The sequence below is a fragment of the Microtus oregoni genome, unplaced genomic scaffold, assembly GCF_018167655.1.
Source record: "Microtus oregoni isolate MIOR12 unplaced genomic scaffold, Mior012 000006F_ref0000085, whole genome shotgun sequence".
NCBI classification, from domain to species: domain Eukaryota; kingdom Metazoa; phylum Chordata; class Mammalia; order Rodentia; family Cricetidae; genus Microtus; species Microtus oregoni.
In genome coordinates this window covers 39,317,008-39,337,445 of record NW_024543065.1, presented here as the reverse complement: position 1 = coordinate 39,337,445, position 20,438 = coordinate 39,317,008, and the positions used below count along the sequence as shown (strand labels likewise).

Here is a 20,438-nt window from a genome sequence, read left to right as displayed (position 1 = left end):
GCCCACTGTGCAAGCTGTGTGAAACTCACTTTCTCTAACCATGGAACTCTGGTTCCCTGACAGGGATTTTGTGAAAGAATTTCCTGTGTGCAACTACGAATTTTGACTTTTTGTGTCCTTCCTGTCTCAATTTGGATCATCTAACAAAATCCATTGACATCATTTTTAAAGGCATTAACATAAAAATATTGTTCTGGCAGTCATGGCCCCAATTTTTTTTCAAAATTCCATCCCCCATGGAGCTGTAATTTCCACAAAATTAAATGATGTCATGAAACTACCTGAATTCTCCTCATATATATTTCTGAACCAAATTTGATCACATGCATATCAGGTGCACAGCCATAGGGGAAGAAAGTGCCCAAGATTCCCCAGAGGTGAGGTATCAACTGGGAAATAAGGAATCATGAATACACAAATAGCCTCTACTTTGGCTGCAGAAATAAAAGCAGATGGGAAAATATGGGTACCCATATAATATGCTGATCTGACGAGCACTTCACCACACACACTGCCCAGGCTTCAAGGAGGACAAAGATGTTTGCTTTGATTTTTCTCTTCTTTTTCCTGAACATTCCACTTCTTGTGTCCAGGTTCACTCAACCCTGGTGCTTTTGGAGAATGAATGAGAATAAAGACAAGGATGAAGATTTGGTGACAGGTTGTGTCTTCTTCCTTAAGACAGAGAAGCAGCCTGTGGAGAAAGATTATTTCAACCATATTCTGAATACACAGTAAGTTTCTTTAAATTTTCTGTGTAAATGTCACCATAAATATTTCATAGGGGGTCAGAAATATATGTACAACCACAGGCCTTTATTTTTATATGACGGTGTTCACTGTCTCTTTAAAGTAAGAAATTTTTTTGTAGAAATGATATGTTTGCATTCTTTGAAATATGAGTTGTCACTAATAGTGGTGACTGCTTCCTTTCTTTGCACTTACCTGAGTGGCAGCTGCAGCATATGATACTATTCAATACTTGAGAATGTTACCTACTCGCTCTTTGCCATTATTTAAGAAGCACACGTCTCTTCTCTATAGATCTAAACTGGTTACTCACTGTCAACACTATCTCATTTACATCTTCTTTTTCTCTTCAATAATTGTACAAATTATAGCTTTGTCATTTACCAATTTGTAAACTATGCACTTTTGATTTGTGTATTGTTGGTTATTCTTTTCAAATAAAGCACTTGGATCACTATGCCACCCCCAGAGCTCAAATCACTGACAATTCCTAATGTTTAGTGTGCAGGAGTTAGTGTTTCACTTCCATAAGTTCTTATCTCAAATTCATGTAGAGTATTAATGAAACTTTTGATGGCATTTTCTGTAAGGTAGTAACAATTATTTTAAGATTGTTTTTTATTTCAACATGTAGAGGTAAATATTTATATTTATTCATAAAGATACCACAAAGGTAAGAAATCAAACTAGAAAAATAGATTGTTTTTAAGTCTGAATGTATCATTCAATATGAAAGCAAATGTTTGAGTTTGTTGTTTATTGTTCATATGATAGATAATATGTAAGAAGACATAGGAGTTATTATTTATTATTATTAGTAGTAATAGATATTATTTAAGGTAAACATGAACACAAAATGGTATTGTTGACTATTAATATTATAAAAATTCATAAATATTTTCTGTACATTGCACATTTTATATTATTGTACTTTACAAGCTTGTAAACTGGCACAAACGAATCTCACTGCAATTTCCAGATGTACATAGTTCTCAATTGCATGCCAGTGTTGTGAGTTTGTAACTGGAAATGTAGACAAAAGGTGCTCTGTACAAGAAAATTTAAGTTGTTCAGCTATACCAGGTACAATTACATCAAACATACCTACGTAAGCATTAAATACTTGGACAATATTGTGGTTTAAGCCCTTAATCTCTGCATTGATGAAATGGAGTAGGTTTATCATTATGCATTCAAGGCCAGTGGCAAATAAAAACCAATTTTACTGAAAATTGTGAAATCCATTCCCTTTTATTGTCTATATGAGTATTTCTCATGTCCATACACAAAAGTCAATTTATTTACCAAATGTAGTCTGATAGTTAAATGTATTAAAAATTAAATATTTAAAGAACATTTTGTACCTTTAATTGATAAACGAGAAAGATAAAAATACAAGATAGTGATGGTAGACATGAGGGAATATTTTAACTATATTGTCCACTAAATATGAAAGAATTATTAGTACAGGAACCAAACATTACCCCCAAGAGACTACTGTGCACTCACCTGTCATTCCTTGAATGCATCATCCAGTTAAGTTTGTTTCATAAAACTTACCTGAATCTTGGCTGATGCATCATGTGTACTTTTAATATTGCTCAATTATTTCAAACTGAAAATCTGATGAGGTTTTCTGTATCACCAAAGCCTGTATCTTTTATATATACATTGTGAAAGCACTAAAAATCCAGAGATGCATGGCTTTTTCCGTGAAAGTTGCAAATTGCTCATCTTATTTATGGGAGACTTTCTTTCATGAACTTTTAAAGTATTTTTAACCTTCCAGCACCTTATGTCATTCCAAACTCACAACACAGGACATTTGCTTCAATTATTGAGGGAGATTGGGAATATTGTCCAGTATGGGATAATCCTTATTTTTACTACAAATAATCATATGTAGATCTATGTCCATAATAAACACTGTTGCCTTTTATAGAACAAGAACCTTGATCTTTTACCAAATATATGACCAGTATTTCAATTACCAGCAGGAGTGCTATAATATTGTGTCACAATTACACAGCCTCATTCATTTTATCTGAACAAAATAAAGACCCCCCCCCAATAATGTCTGTAATGACAAGATCAGGTATACTATGGAGCTTAGAGGACCTTATTGAACAACATCTGTCATAATAGTATTTGCATTCAGTAATTTTGCTAATTATAACTCTTTATTTTACCAATGTTGGGACTATACACATTTTAATTTTTTGTATTGTTAATAGTTGTTATCAAATGCAGAAATTTAGTGCACTGTGATACTATAATTGCTCAAGGGATTGGTTTCTTAATCTTTAGGAGAAAGGAATTTGTGTTTGGGCTTCACAAGATTTAGTCCCAAATTCCAATTGTGTGTTACTAAAATTATCAAAGACACTTTTTCTGTGTGGTAATAAAAATATTCAAAAATTATTTATATATTGAAAATGTATATGTTAATACATAAAGAAATTATAGTGGTACAATATCTAAGTGGGAAATTGGTTCATTTGACTCTGAGTGAATTATTTAGAATGAAGTATGATTAATGTTCATTGGTCAAATTATATGAAATGACTAGGAAGAGACAGAAGTTACTGCTCTTCCCAAAAAAATAAACACAAATTGGTATTATTCACTCCCAACTTGCTTATTACCCACTTTTATTACAGAAAGCCTCATAAACATTTTCCTCAGATTTTATTCTTTATCATCTTCTATTTTACAAATATGTTAAACAGGAGAATACAAATTTATGTAGGATGCTTTGTTGTGTTAATGTAACTGGAAATGTAGTCAAAGCAGTTTTGTAGTATAAAAATCAATTGGTCAGAAGTCTCCAGTGAGGATATATGACATTCTGTGTAAACATATATTAGGTGAAGAGTACTTAGAAGGTAGTACATGGCCTTAATCTCTGCAATAAGAACCTGGAGCTGGTGTATCTTTGTACTTTTGAGGCCAGTCTAATCTGTAGCAAATTGTTATTCAAAACCTTGTAAACCATTCTCTATTAAATACCCGCATTAACATTAATACTGTCTATATACATGGTGAATACATACATATAGCTTTACAAAATACATCTTTTGTATTTAAATTCATTTAAATATAAATCTTAAAAAGAGATTTTACACCTCCATTAGATAAATCAGATAAAAAGGATAATGATGGAGGAGGGTCATCTGTCTACATGTTGTTTCATTGGTTGATTAATAAAGAAAACTGCTTGGCCTGATAGATCAGAACGTAGATAGGCGGAGTAGACAGAACAGAATTCTGGGAAAAAAAGCTGAGTCAAGCAGCCGCTATAGCTCTCCTCTCCAAGATGGATGCAGGCTAAGATCCTTCCCGGTAAGCCATTACCTCATGGTGCTACACAGATTATTAGAAATGGGTTAAACAAGATGTGAGAATTAGCCAATAAGAGGCTAGAACTAATGGGGCAGGCAGTGTTTAAAAGAATACAGTTTTTGTGTAATTATTTTGGGTAAAGCTAGCCAGGTGGTGGGAAGTGACCTGCCACTCCTATATCTACAGAATAACACAAAGATCAAGGGCATATGTTAACTATAATGCCCACTCATTATAAAGAATTGAAAGCATAACAGCCAAATGTTTCCCATACTATTGTACACTCAACAGGCATTATTTGACAGTTTTATCAAATTCGGTTAATTTGTGAGAAAATATGATAAACTCATAGGCTCACATGTCTCTTGAATTTTTCACATTGATCAATGATTTAAATATGAATATATGAATAAGTTTATTGTTTGGTTAAAGCCTCTGCCATTGTCTTTATCTTTAGAGTAAGCACTCAAAAACCAGAAATTGAAAACACACTCTTTAAAAGGTGCTGACGTATCACTTCATTTATGGAAGATGCACTCTAATGAACTTTTAAAGCTTTTTACAAGCTTCCAGCTACTTATATTATTCTAATCTCACAGCATAGGCCATTTGTATCAATATTGGCAGTGGTTGAGAATATGGTAGAGCTCATAATAATCTATCTGTTGACTACTCAGGATCATGTGTAGATCTCTGTTCATATTAATCACCATACCCTTTTACAGAACAACAACTAAATACTTCCAGTTTTTACTGGCCTTAGCTTTTTCCATGGATGAAGTCAACAGGAACCCTGATCTTCTACCAAATTCATCATTTGTATTTGAATGTCCAGACGGTGGTTGTGCAACTGGGACAAAAATACATAGTCACTTTGACTTTACTGAAGAAGTTCGTGATTTGCCCCCTAATTATATGTGTCATGAAGAGACTATGTGTATCGTGGTCCTTACAGGACCAAATTTGACCAAATCTATGATGTTTGGGATCATGTTCAACCTCCTCAAACCTCAACAGGTGAGATTTTGTGTTGGAACTTTGCAAGAAATTCTAACACTACTCATATAATCATAGAAGCTAAGAAGATTATGAGGAGGATACTACTGTCAAATTTGTGTTAAACAATGTCGTTCAAGGTTTTATTCATTTGTGGTGGGGCCTAAATTCCCTTTTTGAAATAGAGATGAGGGAAGAACTAATAGATAAGGAGTTTTTTAAGGAATACTTGACCTAAAATGTCTTTACAAGTTTTTATGTACATGTGCTGCCCTATGCTGCTCCCTGTGTTGTAGGTCCTTCAGATTACCTATGGACCTTTCCATCCCATCCTGAGCAATTGTGAACAATTTCCTTCTCTGCATCAGATGGCTGTCAAAGACAAAACTTTAGCCCTGGCCATGATCTCTTTGATGCTTTACTTCAACTGGAACTGGATTGGACTGGCCATCTCAGACAATGATCAGGGTACTCAATTTCTCACACAATTAAGAGGAGAGATGGAAAAAATTACAGTCTGCTTTGCCTTTGTGAGTGTGATCCCAGTCAAGATGCATTTATTCTTGCAAAGAACTGAAGTGTATTATAACCAAATAGTGACAACATCCACTAATGTGGTTATCATTTATGGTGACCCACAGAGTTCTCTAGCTGTGGCCTTTGGAAGGTGGCGATCTCTAGGTTTACAGAGAATATGGGTCACCACCTCACAGTGGGATGGCACTACAACTAAGAATGACTTCCCACGTAATTCATTCAATGGGAAAATAACTTTTGCACACCATCATGCTGAGGTTTCTCATTTTAAAACATTTGTCCAGACACTGAACCCTCTCAAATACACAGACGAATTCCTGGCCAGGCTGGAGTGGATGAACTTCAACTGCAAAGTCTCAGCTTCTGTGTGTAAGACCCTGCAGAATTGCTTATCCAATGCCTCATTGCAATGGCTAAAGGCACAGACTTTTGACATGGCCTTTAGTGATGAGAGTTATGACATATATAATGCGGTGTATGCTGTGGCCCATGCCTTCCATGAAATGCTTCTTCAGCATGTATATAATCAACCCATGGATAATGGAAAAGAACATTATGCTCACTGCTTGAAGGTAGTGTTTCCTCTTTTGGATGAAATTTGATGTCATCAAAGTCAACATCTTTAAATGTTTATCAAATGTCCCAATTTACTAAATTAGGGAATATTTCATACAATATAAAGATTTATGGAAAATTTTTTCATAATGATGTAAATCTGGATGCTGGTATAAATCTTAATGCAAAAGCAATGGTGTGGAAGTTACAATTTGTAAAGGAAGTACACTGATTTTGTTACAGAGTGCCTGACTATCACCACAGCTTTCCTAAAACTGTAAGCCTAAGTCCTTCCTCCTTAATCCTCTTCTTTATGAGAAGATGAATCCATGCATATTCATTGTCAAATATGTGATAATCAGCTTATGAGATGATTTTCACTAGTGTTCTAAACTGAATCTGCTCATTCTGTAGGCACTTGGTACCTCATTTCTCATACTGAGTGAAAGTAATTACACAGTAAACAGTGTCATTCTTCAGTTAAGACATACACTTGTGTACATAAGTATGAATGCATGGTTCTTCTTGTGTATGGTTTCATGTTTTTTTTCTAGGTATCTCTCATTGTATCTCTGTTAGTGGATATATACATATGTGTGTGTGTGTGTGTGTGTGTGTGTGTTTCTGTATATCTGCATATTTATCTGTTTGAGGAACTGAAAATAAATTTCTCTTGTATCAAGGTCTTTCTGTATGAGAGTTTCTTTCTGTGAATAATTTTTGTGTATTTTTTCAGTGCATGTGTTTATATCTGTTGACTTCACAGTTGCATATTGCTTGAACATATGTATATCTTTTTTGTTTGTCTGTCTCTCTGTTTCTCTCAATCGATCTTTGTATATGAGCATTAATCCATCAATATCAATAGCTCTCTTCGTATTTGTTTTTGTCTGTGAGTGTCTTTTTGTGTGTATTTGTAATTTAATTTGTGCATGTATTTGTGGCCCTCTTTATGTGTTTCACAGCTTTCTGTTTTTGTGTGTCTGTTTTGGTGCATATATCTCACTGTGCATGTCTTTGTTTTCATGTGTGAGTTTTGGCATTTGTGTGTCTGTTTATATAAAATGTATGTAGATGCATTATGTATATATATATGGAAGTGAATCTCTGACTATATGTCTCTGTCTCTCTCTCTTATGATGTGTGTGTGTTTTCATATTGGTGTTTTGTATCTTCATATATGTCTGTATTTCTGTATGGTACTTTTTTCTGAAAGAACTTAAATTCTAGGAACATTATGATAATTTTATTTGTCTACATGTTTTACTGTTATTTCTCCCCTGAACACCTTCAATAATACTGCCTTTAAGATGAAATAAAATGCATTTTATGAATTCAAGGAAGAGCACAAACACTATAGACGGTGTGTGTCTTTCAGGTGCACTCCTTTCTGAGGAAACCACACTTCACTAATCGAGTTGGAGACAGAGTGATTATGAACCAGAAAGAAAATCTTCAGGAAGAGTATGACATTTTTCATATTTGGAATTTCCCATATGGTCTTGGACTTAAGGTGAAAATAGGAGAGTTTAGCTCATATTTTCCATATGGTCAACAGCTGCATATATATGAAGACATGATAGAGCATGCAACAGGAAGTAGACAGGTGGGTCTGATTTAACTGCATTCTTTTGCATTACACAGCAGTAACACAGACAATGGGATTGATTTGTGCTGTCTTATAATGAACTAAAAATAATTAGTCACATTACAAAGCTTTTACATTCCTCCTATTGTATGTTTCTACATCCAATTTTGATGTGACATTTTATTAATACTTTAAGGATTTCACATATGCGTACAATGAATTTTTATCATTCTAGAATATCTTTATTTTTTAATATATAATGTATAATGAATGTTACTACTGTGCCATATTTTTATTGATTTTTATTGAGCTCTACATTTTTCTCTGCTCCACTCTCTGCTCTTCCTCTCACATACAACCCTCCCCACAAAAGTACCCATGCTTTCAATTTACTCAGGAGATTTTGTCTTTTTCTACTTCCTGTGTAGATTAGATCTATGTATGTCTCTCCTACCGTCCTCATTGTTGTCTAATTTCTCTGTGATTGTGGTTTGTAAGCTGGTTTTCTTAGCTTCTTGTTTAAAAACCACTTCTGTTTTTCCATATAAAGTTCATTATTGTCTTCTCGAGATCTGTGAAGAATTTTGATGGAGATTGCATTGAATCTATAGATCACTTTTGGTAGAATTGCCATTTTTACTATGTTGATCCTCCCAATCCAACAGCAAGGGAGATCAGGGAAAGGCAAATCAAGACAACTTTAAGATACCATCTTACACCTGTCAGAATGGCTAAAATAAAAAACACCAATGATAGCCTTTGCTGGAGAGGTTGTGGAGAAAGGGGTACACTCATCCATTGCTGGTGGGAATGCAAACTTGTGCAACCACTCTGGAAAGCAGTGTGGCAGTTTCTCAGGAAATTCTGGATCAACCTACCTCTGGACCCAGCAATACAACTCTTGGGAATATACCTAAGAGAGGCCCTATCATACAACAAAAGTATATGCTCTATTATGTTCATAACAGCATTGTTTGTAATGGCCATAACCTGGAAACAACTTAGATGCCCTTCAATGGAAGAATAGATGAGGAAAGTATGGAATATATACATATTAGAGTTCTACTCAGCAGTAAAAAACAAGGACTTCTTGAATTTTGCATACAAATGGATGGAAATAGAAAACACTATCCTGAGTGAGGTAAGCCAGACCCAAAAAGAGGAACATGGGATGTACTCACTCATATTTGGTTTCTAGTGATAAATAAAGGACACTGAGCCTGTAATTCGTGATCCTAGAGAAGCTAAATAAGAAGGAGAACCCAAAGAAAAACATATAGGCATGCTCCTGAATATTAACCTCATCACGCGATGAAAGGAGACAGAGACGCACATTGGAGCACCGGACAGAAATCTCAAGCTCCAAATCAGGAGCAGAAGAAGAGAGAGCACAGCAAGGAACTCAGGACTGCAAGGGGTGCACCCACACACTGAGACAATGGGGATGTTCTATCGGGAGTTCACCAAGGCCAGCTGTCCTGGGTCTGAAAAAGCATGGGATAAAACCGGACTCGCTGAACAAAGTGGACAATGAAGACTCCGAGAACTCAAGAACAATGGCAATGGGTTTTTGATCCTACTGCACGTACTGGCTTTGTGGGAGCCTAGGCAGTTTGGCTGCTCACCTTACTAGACCTGGATGGAGGTGGGTGGTCCTTGAACTTCCCACAGGTCAGGAAACCCTGATTGCTCTTTGGGCTGACGAGGGAGGGGGACTTGATTGGGGGAGCAGGAGGGAAATGGAAGTTGGTGGTGGGGAAGAGACAGAAATCTTAAATTAATTAATTTATAAAAACCACTTCTGAGGGAGTACATATGATAACTGTCTTTCTGTGTCTGGGTTACCTAACTCAAAAAATGTTTCCTAGCTCCATCCATTTTCCTGAAATTTTTAAGATGTTATTTTTTTCTGCTGTGTACAACTCCATTGTGAAAATGTACCACCTTTTTTTTATTGAGAAAAGGAGTAAAGAAAACTAAAACAAGTTTCCACCTCCTCCCAGCCTCCCATTTCCCTCCCCCTCCCCCCACTCCTTTCCCCCTCCCTCTCCAGTCCAAAGAGCAGTCAGGGTTCCCTGCCCTGTGGTAAGTCCTAGGTCCTCCCCCCTCCATCCTGGTCTAGGAAGGTGAACATCCAAACTGGCTAGGCTCCCACAAAGCCAGCACATTAAGTAGGATCAAATCCCCGTGCCATTGTCCTTGGCGTCTCATCAGCCCTCATTGTTCGCCATGTTCAGTGAGTCCAGTTTTATCCCATGCTTTTTCAGTCACAGTCCAGCTCTCCTTGGTGAGCTCCCAATAGATCAGCTCCACTGTCTCAGTGGGTGAGTGCACCCCTCGTGGTCCCGACTTCTTTACTCATGTTCTCCCTCCTTCTGCTCCTCATTGGGACCTTGGGAACTCAGTCCAGTGCTCCAGTGTGGGTCTCTGTCTCTATCTCCATCCATCACCAGATGAAGGTTCTATGATGATATGCACCTTTTTTAAATTCATTCTTTGGTAAGGGGCATTTAGGCTCTTTCCAGGTTCTGGGATGACAAACAATGCTCCTATGGATATAGCTGATGATATGTCCTTGTGGTTACAATTGAGCATCTTTGGATAAATACCCCAAAGTGGTATTACTGGGTTTTAGGGAAGGTTTTATTTCCTACTTTTCTGAGAAATTATCATACTGGCTTCCAAACGGGTTTTACCATCTTGCATTCCCACCAGCAATTCAAAAGTGCTCCCTTTACCCCACACCTCTCCAGCACAAGTAGTCATCAGTGTTTTGGATCTTTACCATTTTTACAGTTGTACTATCATCATAAAGCCAAAAATATCAAACCTTATAGAAGAGAAAGTCGAAAGTACATTTGAATGCAATGACAAAGGAGACCACATCCTAAATATAACCCCAGCAGTACAGACACTGAGAGAAACAATTAATAAATTGGACCTCCTGAAACTCAATGGCGTCTGTAAAGCAAAGGACACTGTCAATAATATAAAACAACATCCTGCAGAATAGGAAAAAAATCTTCACTAACTCCACATCAGACAGAGGTCTGGTCTCCAAAATATACAAAAATCTCAAGAAATTGGTCATCAAGAGAACAAATAATTCAAATCAAACTTTTACTCAAGTTCCTCAAATATGTGGAGGATTTGTAAAGCCTTTGCACTTCAGGAAACACCATTCTTTCCAGCTCAATAGATATCCATTATGCCCTTCCTCACTCTGGCTATTTAGCTGTATTTTTCTTTGTAATATGTCATGCTCTGCAGTGCTGTTTTTTAGAGTACATGTGTGCTATCTGATATTTTAAGAGCTAATCTCCTATTCCAGATATCTGTTCATCTTAGCTTTCTGTGAGGGTGCTGTGATTAAATATTGACCAAAATCTTATTGAGGAGAAGGTTTGATTGGGATCATGAATTACAGCAAAGAAATGACAAGGCAGGCAGGCGTATGAAGACTGCATTTAATATCAGAATCTGCAGGAATATAGCTTACTGTTTTTTTCTGAATTCTCACACAGCCCTGACTAGGGACAGCACTGCCAACAGTGGGAAGGGCAGTCCTATATCAATTACCCATTAATAAAATGCTTAAATAATTTGACAGTAGGCTAATTCAATGGAGAGAAATATTTCAGTTAAGGTTCACTCTAACTTATTAAAGTACTTTGTGTCACTGTGATGAAAATTAAGTAAAAAAACCACTTTGTAAGCTCTACAGTGTTTGTTCATATCAAAAAAAAAAAACCCATTCTTCCTCCTAAATTTCTAGGTGTGGGTAGTTACTCAAATTTACATCAGTTTGTTTCCATACATTTGTATGCGTGGTATTATAAAATGTATTAAGCCTAATCTGATAACTCTTTTGGTGTATATAATACTAGCTAATTAGTATATCAACATGATAATGAAATATATTTATATAAGTAGGTAAAACTCCTGACACCAGTATGTATCTGATTTTTCACAGATGCCGCCCTCTGTGTGCAGTGCTGATTGTCTTCCCGGATTCAGAAAATTCTGGCAGGAGGGAATGGCAACCTGCTGCTTTGATTGCAGCCCCTGCCCACAAAATGAAGTTTCTAATGAGACAAGTGAGTGTTTGCTAGTGAGATAAATCCTTCACATCACATAGATCATCTTCTCTCAGTCTTACTGAGTAGATCAAATGGACCAAAAGACAATTGAAGAAATAAAATATATTACTTTTCTAAGTTAATTTTTATAGGACTATGATTATTAACAAATTCATTTTTAAAAACTTGTTATACCATTGTAGTGGCATTTCAATTGTATATTAATAAATAATGACTGTCTGAAGATCTAAGAGTAATACAGTCCCAGCAATAAGCCTTACAGACCAAATTATGGTAACATACACCTTTAATCCCAGTAGCCACAATGGTATGCATGTTTAATCCCAGTCACTTCCCTAGCTGATATAGAAATCAGGGGTTGCATAACTTTAATCCCAGTGCTATATGCTTTTAGTCAGAGCCTTAGAGAGAAAGATGGACAGTTCTCAGACATGGTCTGTTAGTTTAACGTATTTCACATTTGTTTTATTTTTGTATATTGTATACAAATTTTGAATATTTATACCAATTTTGTATATTGATACAAATTTGAGATTAATTTTGTTAAAGCATATTGTACGTGCATTTTGAATCTTGTTCAAGGTATGGTACCTATACGGCTCGTTGAACAATGTAAAGCTAATTTCTAGTCCTTGAAAATTAGTATTATCAACAGTTTAGGAAAATAGAGCAGAACAATCTATTCCAGAGAACATAATGGATATTGAATAAACTCCACAGGGAGTTTACTTTCTTTGTGGCAAAAGTAAGTTGTTGATAGAAAGTAAATTAGCTATAAGCCTTTGGACTCACCAGGATAAGCTACATACTAAATATTTTTTTCTCAATATGTCAAATGAAAATGGACTCGATATTGTGGATATATTTCTTCCCTGTATATATTATATATAGTCATTGTACTTATTGTATATAGTTTTTATATTAATGATAGCCTTTTTTATTATTTTTTTATTTTTTTTATTATTTTTTTGACAAAAAAAGGGAACTGTAGACGCATTTCAACTGTACTTTAATAAATAAAGACTGTCTGAAGATATGAGGGTAAAACTGTTTTACTTTTCAGCGTTATAGAAGAGATTATGGTAAGAAAAAACACCTTTAATCTCAGTAGCCACCCTGGTTAATATAGAAATTGGGTTTTACATGCCTTTATCCCAGCGTTGCATGCTATTAATCCCAAACCTAGACTGAAATATAAAATGGGGTGGGAAGATAGGTCTCAGACCCAGTCTCTTTATGAGATTGCCATTTCAGACTGAGGTCAAGGTAAGAGCCAGTGACTGGGTGTTTTGCTTTTCAGATCTTCAGGTTGAACCCCAATTTCTGACCCAGAGTTTTTACTAATTGTGCTTCATACCATGACATACATCTTTGATTCCTTGAAAGTCTGTATTAGCTGGACTTTTCTCAAAGAAACAACTTTGACAGTCATACAACATAGTGACCAAATTCTACACAAGTGTGGAATGTTCTATAGATGTCTCTTAAGTCCATTTGATTAATAACATCTGTTAGTTTTCTTATTTCTCTGGTAAGTTTCTACCTGGTTGTCCTGTGCATTGGTGAGAGAGGAGTGTTAAAATCTCCTCCTATTAGTGTGTGTGGTTTGATGTGTGATTTGAGTTCTAGTAATGTTTCTTTTACATATGTCGGTGCTTTTATATTAGGGGCATAGATATTCAGGATTGAGACTTCATCTTTGATGAATTTTTCCTGTTATGAGTATAAAGTGCCATTCTGCATCTCTTCTGACTGATTTTAGTTTGAAATAAATTTTGTAAGATATTAGGATAGCCACACGCACTTGTTTCCTAGGTCTGTTTGATTGGAAAATCTTTTGCCAACCCTATACTCTGAAATAATCTTTGTCTTTGAGGTTGAGGTGTGTTTCTTGTAAACAGCAGAATGTTGGGTCCTGTTTTCATTACCATTCTCTGAACCTGTGCCTTTTTACTGGTGAATCGAATCCATTGCTATTAAACGATATTAATGACCAGTGGTTGTTAACTCCAATTATTTTTTTTCCGGTGGTAGTCTTTGTGTGTTTCCCCTCTTTGAGTTGTGTTGGTGGAGGGTTGTCAGATGTCTGTGCTATTGTGGGTGTTGTTGACATCCTTGGGTTGTGGTTTTCCTTCTAGTACATTCTGTAAGGCTGGGTTTGTGTATACATATTGTTTAAATCTGTTTTTGTCCTGGAATATCTTGTTTTCTCCATCGATGGTGAAAGAAAGCTTTGTGGGGTATAGTAGCCTGTGCTTGCATCCATGGTCTGTTAGGGTCTGCAGCACATCTATCCAAGACCTTCTGGCTTTCATGGTTTCCTTTGAGAAGTCGAGTGTAATTCTGATAGGTTTACCTATTTATGTTACTAGACTTTCTTCCTTGAAGCTCTTAATATTCTTTCTTTATTCAGTATGTTTTGTGTTTTGATTATTTTATGGCAAGGGGTATTTTTTTGATCCAGTCTATTTGGTGATCTCTAAGCTTCTTGTACTTTCATAGGGAAGGCCATTCACAGTGAGACCATATACTTCCCGTTGCCTATGGATCAAACCTAGAATACTCAACTCCCTCTCCAGCACCATGTCTTCCTCCATAATTGCATGTCCCAGGATCATAATAATGGAATTAGCCTCCAAACTATAAGATATCCAATTAAATGCTATTGAAGTCCAGTGATCAAAAAAAGTGTTTTATGACTGTCCAAATTAACCTGTTTAATCAAAATTAAATTATTTGTCCTATCAGGGGGTTCTGCTTTTACCTTTATAAACTGCTATTTTTATACTGGCCACACCTGTCTCCTCTAACCAGAGACAGTGCTATGTCCTCCTTGACCAAAACCCCTTTCCTCCTCTCTTTTTGACATACTCATATTCACTATCTATCTCCTGTCTTTGATTCTTTTTCCCTACCCATTGTCCTCTTGGACAAATCAATCTCCTTTTAGTTGTAAACTTGATCTTAGTATTTTGTTTACAGACTCCAAGGGTCCCTACAGATTCTGTTTCCTGTTTCGTATATATCAGTGTGTTCGGGCTGGTGAATTTATATTAGAAAATGTATCACATAACTTGTCATATAGAAGACATGATCTCCATCTATTTCAGGAAAACCATTTATAAAACAGAAAGACATCAAAAATCTCTATAACCATGGGATCTGAGATATTAAAATACACTCTGTGCAATACAGTGATTAATCATTTTAATCTCTGTAAACTCACTAGTTTCAGTCAACTCATCATAGCATTTAGAAAGCACTGAAAATAATCTGTGTTTTCTGAAAATATAAAATGGTATCATCAACACATAATTAAATAGATAACATATTATTTTATTTCATTTTCCATAAATATAATGAATATTCTGAAATGAAAGTATTGCTATGCAGCTGGGTCTCTCAGCTACATCATCAGCAAAGATGTAGATATTGCAATGTTTACTCAACACACTGAATAGAAATATTCGGTCAATAAATGGCAGAAGTTGTAGTAATCATGCTTTTCTGTCTCCAGAAGATGTGGATAAATGTGTGAGGTGTCCAGAGGACCAGTATGCCAACAGAGAGCAGAACCAGTGTATTCAAAAAGATGTGGTCTTCCTGAACTACAATGACACCTTAGGGATGGTTCTTACCTTAATGGCCTTGTTCTTCTCTGCATTCACAACTGTGGTTCTTGGGATATTTGTGAAGCATCATGACACTCCCATTGTGAAGGCCAACAACCAGAATCTCAGCTACATCTTGCTAATTTCACTCATCTTCTGTTTCCTGTGTCCCTTGCTTTTCATTGGGCATCCCAACTCAGCTACCTGTGTTCTGCAATAAATCACATTTGGAGTTGTATTCACTGTGGCTGTTTCAACTGTGTTGGCCAAAACAGTGACTGTGCTGCTTGCTTTCAAAGTAACAGTTCCTGGAACAAGGATGAGGTATTTTCTGATTTCTGGTGTTCCCAACTATGTCATTGCCATCTGTACGCTCATCCAAATTATTCTCTGTACAATCTGGCTGCAATTTTCTCCTCCTTATATTGACAAAGATGTGCACTCTGAGCATGGTCAGATCATCATTGTTTGCAACAAGGGCTCAGTTACTGCATTCTACTGTGTCCTGGGATACCATGGCTCCCTTGCATTCGTGAGCTTCATTGTTGCTTTCTTGGCCAGGAATCTCCCTGACACATTCAATGAAGCCAAGTTGCAGACCTTCAGCATGCTGTTGTTTTGCAGTGTCTGGATCACCTTTCTCCCTGTCTACCACAGCACTAAGGGAAAGATAATGGTGGTTGTGGAGGTCTTGTCCATCTTGGCTTCCAGTGCAGGCCTACTGGGATGCATTTTTATCCCCAAGTGCTACATAATTTTGTTAAGACCAGAGAGAAATTCTCTTCAAAAGTTAAGGGAGAAAACATCTTGCTGAACACACATTTCATAAATTGTATCTGACAACTACAGAATTTTTTCAGAACCACCTAATACAATACAGTGCAAACTGTATGAATGGCTAGTGATTCTTATCAGTTTTTCTAATAATGAGGCACAGCAGTGTCATGTATACTACTTTTCTGTACACTGTGATCTATAATCACCCACACAGCCAATTATTTTATAAGATTCAATTTTTTACAATTAGTGTACAAGAGATGTATTCCTTTATTCCTCAATTCCCCAGCAACATTAAAATAAATGCTAAGTGATTCTACTGATAAAGGAGTGAATGTGGAACTTTGAATGCAAATGAAAACAGAGAAAGCTTTTAGTAGAGTTAAATATTGCTATCAGATGGTAAAACTAATAGGCTCATTTTTGGAGCAAGAAAAGTGAATGCCATTGCATCCTAGGAGTTAGAGGAGTAGAATTTAGGACAGAGAAAAGTTTATGATAAATAGATGTAATGGATATTGAGGAAGATGAATTGTTTTTCTGCATTTAAATTCATGTGTGCTTTTTCTGAGGAAATGAGTTCACTATCCATTCCCCACAACTTGCAGTCGCTATAACAATAGCTCTAATGAAAGAATTACACTCTTCTGACTTCCAAGAACACCTACATTCCAATGTGCACATAATAACACACTCAGAAAACAAACATACTCCTAATTGAAGTTAAAATAAATTATAGAATTGAATTTATAAATCACTGAAATGGAACACTGGCTTATTTTTTTCCCTTCATTAAAAATAATTTCCCACATAATAGTCCCTGATTATGGCTTCTCCTGCCTTTATTCCTTTATTCTTCCATACTCCTTCCCATAATCCCTTTATGCTATTTTATCCACCGCTTCTATCTCTCACCGCAAAATAGTTTTCTATGGGAAAGTAAAAAATCCAGAATGACCAGAACAGTTCTCTACAAGAAAGAAACGTCCAGAGGAATTCCCATCCCTGACATCAAGCTTTTCTATAGAGCTACAGTAATAAAAAAGGCTTGGTATTGACATAAAATGCCGTGTCCCACCTCGACCAGCAAGGATGACGCGACCACCGGAGCTCTTCTCACTTCAGTTTATTCCAGGACTTTATTCACTTTCTCTCTCTCTTCCCCTCTCTCCTCTCTCTCTCTCCTTTTCCTCTCTCTTTCTCTCTCCTTGACCTCTCTCTCTCTACTTCCCTCACCTCTCTCCGGGCAAACCTCTCCCAGCCCTTTAGTAGGCATGGGCTGCCAACCCTGAACTTCCAAGTGGGCACTGCCCATAGGTTCACGCATATGCAGCCAGCTGATAATCATTGCGTGATCATAGCAGGCCTTAGCCATCTCAGGAGTTGATTATACATCTCCATCAGGTGTGACACCATGCAGCTCGCTACAATAAAATCAGACAGGTAGACCAATGGAAATGAAACAAAGATCCTGACATTATTCCTCACACCTATGAACACCTGATTTTTGACAAAGAAGCTAAAATTATACAATGGAAAAAGTGTTGGAAGAAGGGGAGGCTACTTGTTATTTTCAGGCCACCAGGATAGCTTAAACCCAAAATAATCACACAGAAACTGTATTAATTAAATCACTTCTTGCCCATTAGCTCTAGCTTCTTATTGACTAACTCTTATATTAATTTAACCCATTTCTATTCATCTGTATTTCGCCATGAGGCTGTGACTTACTGGATAAAGTTCCCAGTTTCTATCTTCAGAGGCTTGATGGTTTCTCTCTGAGTCGACCCTTCTTTTCCCCAGCATACAGCTTAGCTTTCCCCACCTAGTTCTGTTCTTTATTGCCATGAGCTAAAAGTAGTTCTTTATTCATTAACCAACAAAAGCAACATGCAGACAGAAGGACCTCCCACATACAAAAGAAAGCATCTTCCAAAAAATGGTGCTGGCATAACTGAATGTCAGTATGTAAAAGAATGCAAACAGATTCATCTACCCCATGTACAAAACATGTATAAATGGTCAAAAACCTCAACATATATCCAGTCACACTGAAACTCATTGAAGAGGATATGAGAAGTAGCAATGAAATAATGGGCACCGGAGAACGCTTCCTAAATGTAACCCCAGTAGCATAGACATTGAGAGCACCAATTAATAATTGGGACCACTTGAAACTAAAGAGCTGCTATAGGCAAAAGACACAATCACCAAGACTTAATGGTAGTGTATTGAATGGGAAAATATCTGCATTAGAACCACATCGGACAGAGGACGGATCTCAAGATCTATATAAAAACTAGACACCAAATTATAAAATAATTAATAAGAATTGGGTAGAGATCTAAACAGAGCATAATCAACAGCTGAACTGCAAATAGCCAAAAGACAATTAAGGAATTGCTCAGCATTCTTAGCCATCAAGAAAATGAAAACCAAAATGACTCTGAGATAGTATCTTATACAAGTCAGAATGGCTAAGATCAACAACACCAAAGACAGCTCATGTTGGAGAGGATTCAGAGTAAGAGACACCCTCCTCCATTACTGGTGAGAGTACAATCTTGGATAACCACTTTGTAAAACATTGTTGTTGTTTGGAAAATCTTCCTCAAGACCCAGCAATATATTCTTGGGAATATACCCAAAGGATACATACTATTACCACAAGAACATTTGCTCAACTATGTTCATGACATCATTATTTGTAATACCCAGAACCTGCAAACAACCTAGGTTCCCCTAAACTGAAGAATAGATAAAGAAATTATGGTATATTTACACAAAGGATTATTACTCAGAGTTACAAAGAATGAAATCTTGAAATTGCCATTCAAATAGATGGAATTAGAAAAAAAACATTCTGAGTGACATAACCTAGACCCAGATAGATGACCATGGTATATACTCACGCATGAGTGAATATTACAGGTAAATCAAAGTATAACCAGTCTATAGCCCATGATCCTAGAGAAGCTAGGTAACAAGGAGAACCCTAACAGAGACATAAATGGATCTTCCTGGGTTTGGAAAAGAGACAAGATCTCCTGAAACTCTTGGGAATGTGGAGGAAGGATTGAAGGGGTGTGAGAAGAGAGAAAGAGAGGGAAAAGGGAATATGAGGGAACAGGATGCTCAAGAAGGGGGAAGGGCAGTGAGGGAGAGCAAGAATAGAAATATCTTGATTGAAGGAACCAGGAAAGGGTTTGGGAGAAACATGGCACCATGGAAATTCTCAAGAATTTGCTGCTATGAACATAGTTGAACAAATGCTCTTGTCATATGATAGGGCATCTCTTGGGCATATTCCCAGGAGTGGTATTGCTGGGTCCAGGGGTAGGTTGATCCCGAATTTCCTGGAAACCAAAACACCGATTTCCAAAGTGGTTGCACAAGATTGCATTCCCACCAGCAATGGATGAGAGTACCCCATCCTCCACAGCCTCTCCAGCAAAGGCTATCATTGGAGTTTTTTATTTAGCCATTTTGACAGGTGTAAGATGATATCTCAAAGTTGTTTTGATTTGCATTTCCCTGATCGCTAAGGTGGTTGAGCATGACCTTAAGTGTCTTCTGGCCATTTGAATTTCCTCTGCTGAGAATTCTCTGTTCAGTTCAGTGCCCCATTTTTTAATTGGGTTAATTAGCATTTTAAAGTCTAGTTTCTTGATTTCTTTTTATAAAATACGGGTCTTCTATACGAATCCATTGGTCGACTTCTCTGTTTTTATGCCAGTACCACACTGTTTTCATCACTGTAGCTCTGTAAAAGAGTTTGAAGTCAGGGATGGTAATGCCTCCAGACAATCCTTTATTGTATAGGATTGTTTTGGCTATCCTGGGTTTTTGTTTTTCCATGTAAAGTTGATTGTTGTCCTCTCAAGATCTGTGAAGAATTTTGATGGGACCTTGACGGGGATTGCAATGAATCTATAAATTGCCTTTGGTAGAATTGCCATTTTTACTATGTTGATCCTCCCAATCCAAGAGCAAGGGAGGTCCTTCCATTTTCTGGTATACTCCTCAGTTTCTTTCTTCAATGCCTTAAAGTTCTTGTCAAATAGATCTTTCACTTCCTTGGTTAGAGTTACCCCAAGATATTTTATGCTGTTTGTGGCTATCGTGAAAGGTGAAGCTTCTCTGATTTCCCACTCTGCTTCCATTTGTTCAACTTTGTTCATA

At 36.7% G+C, this 20,438-nt stretch overlaps 1 protein-coding gene across 1 annotated transcript; it reads left to right on the top strand.

Moving 5' to 3' along the window:
- The first annotated feature begins 537 nt into the window (after positions 1-537).
- LOC121449220 (vomeronasal type-2 receptor 116-like) lies at positions 538-16,308 on the top strand. The gene is given in 6 exon segments (XM_041653515.1): positions 538-734; positions 4,818-5,109; positions 5,385-6,197; positions 7,559-7,786; positions 11,742-11,865; positions 15,389-16,308. Coding segments are annotated over 6 exon segments (2,574 nt in total).
- The last annotated feature ends 4,130 nt before the right edge of the window (positions 16,309-20,438 follow it).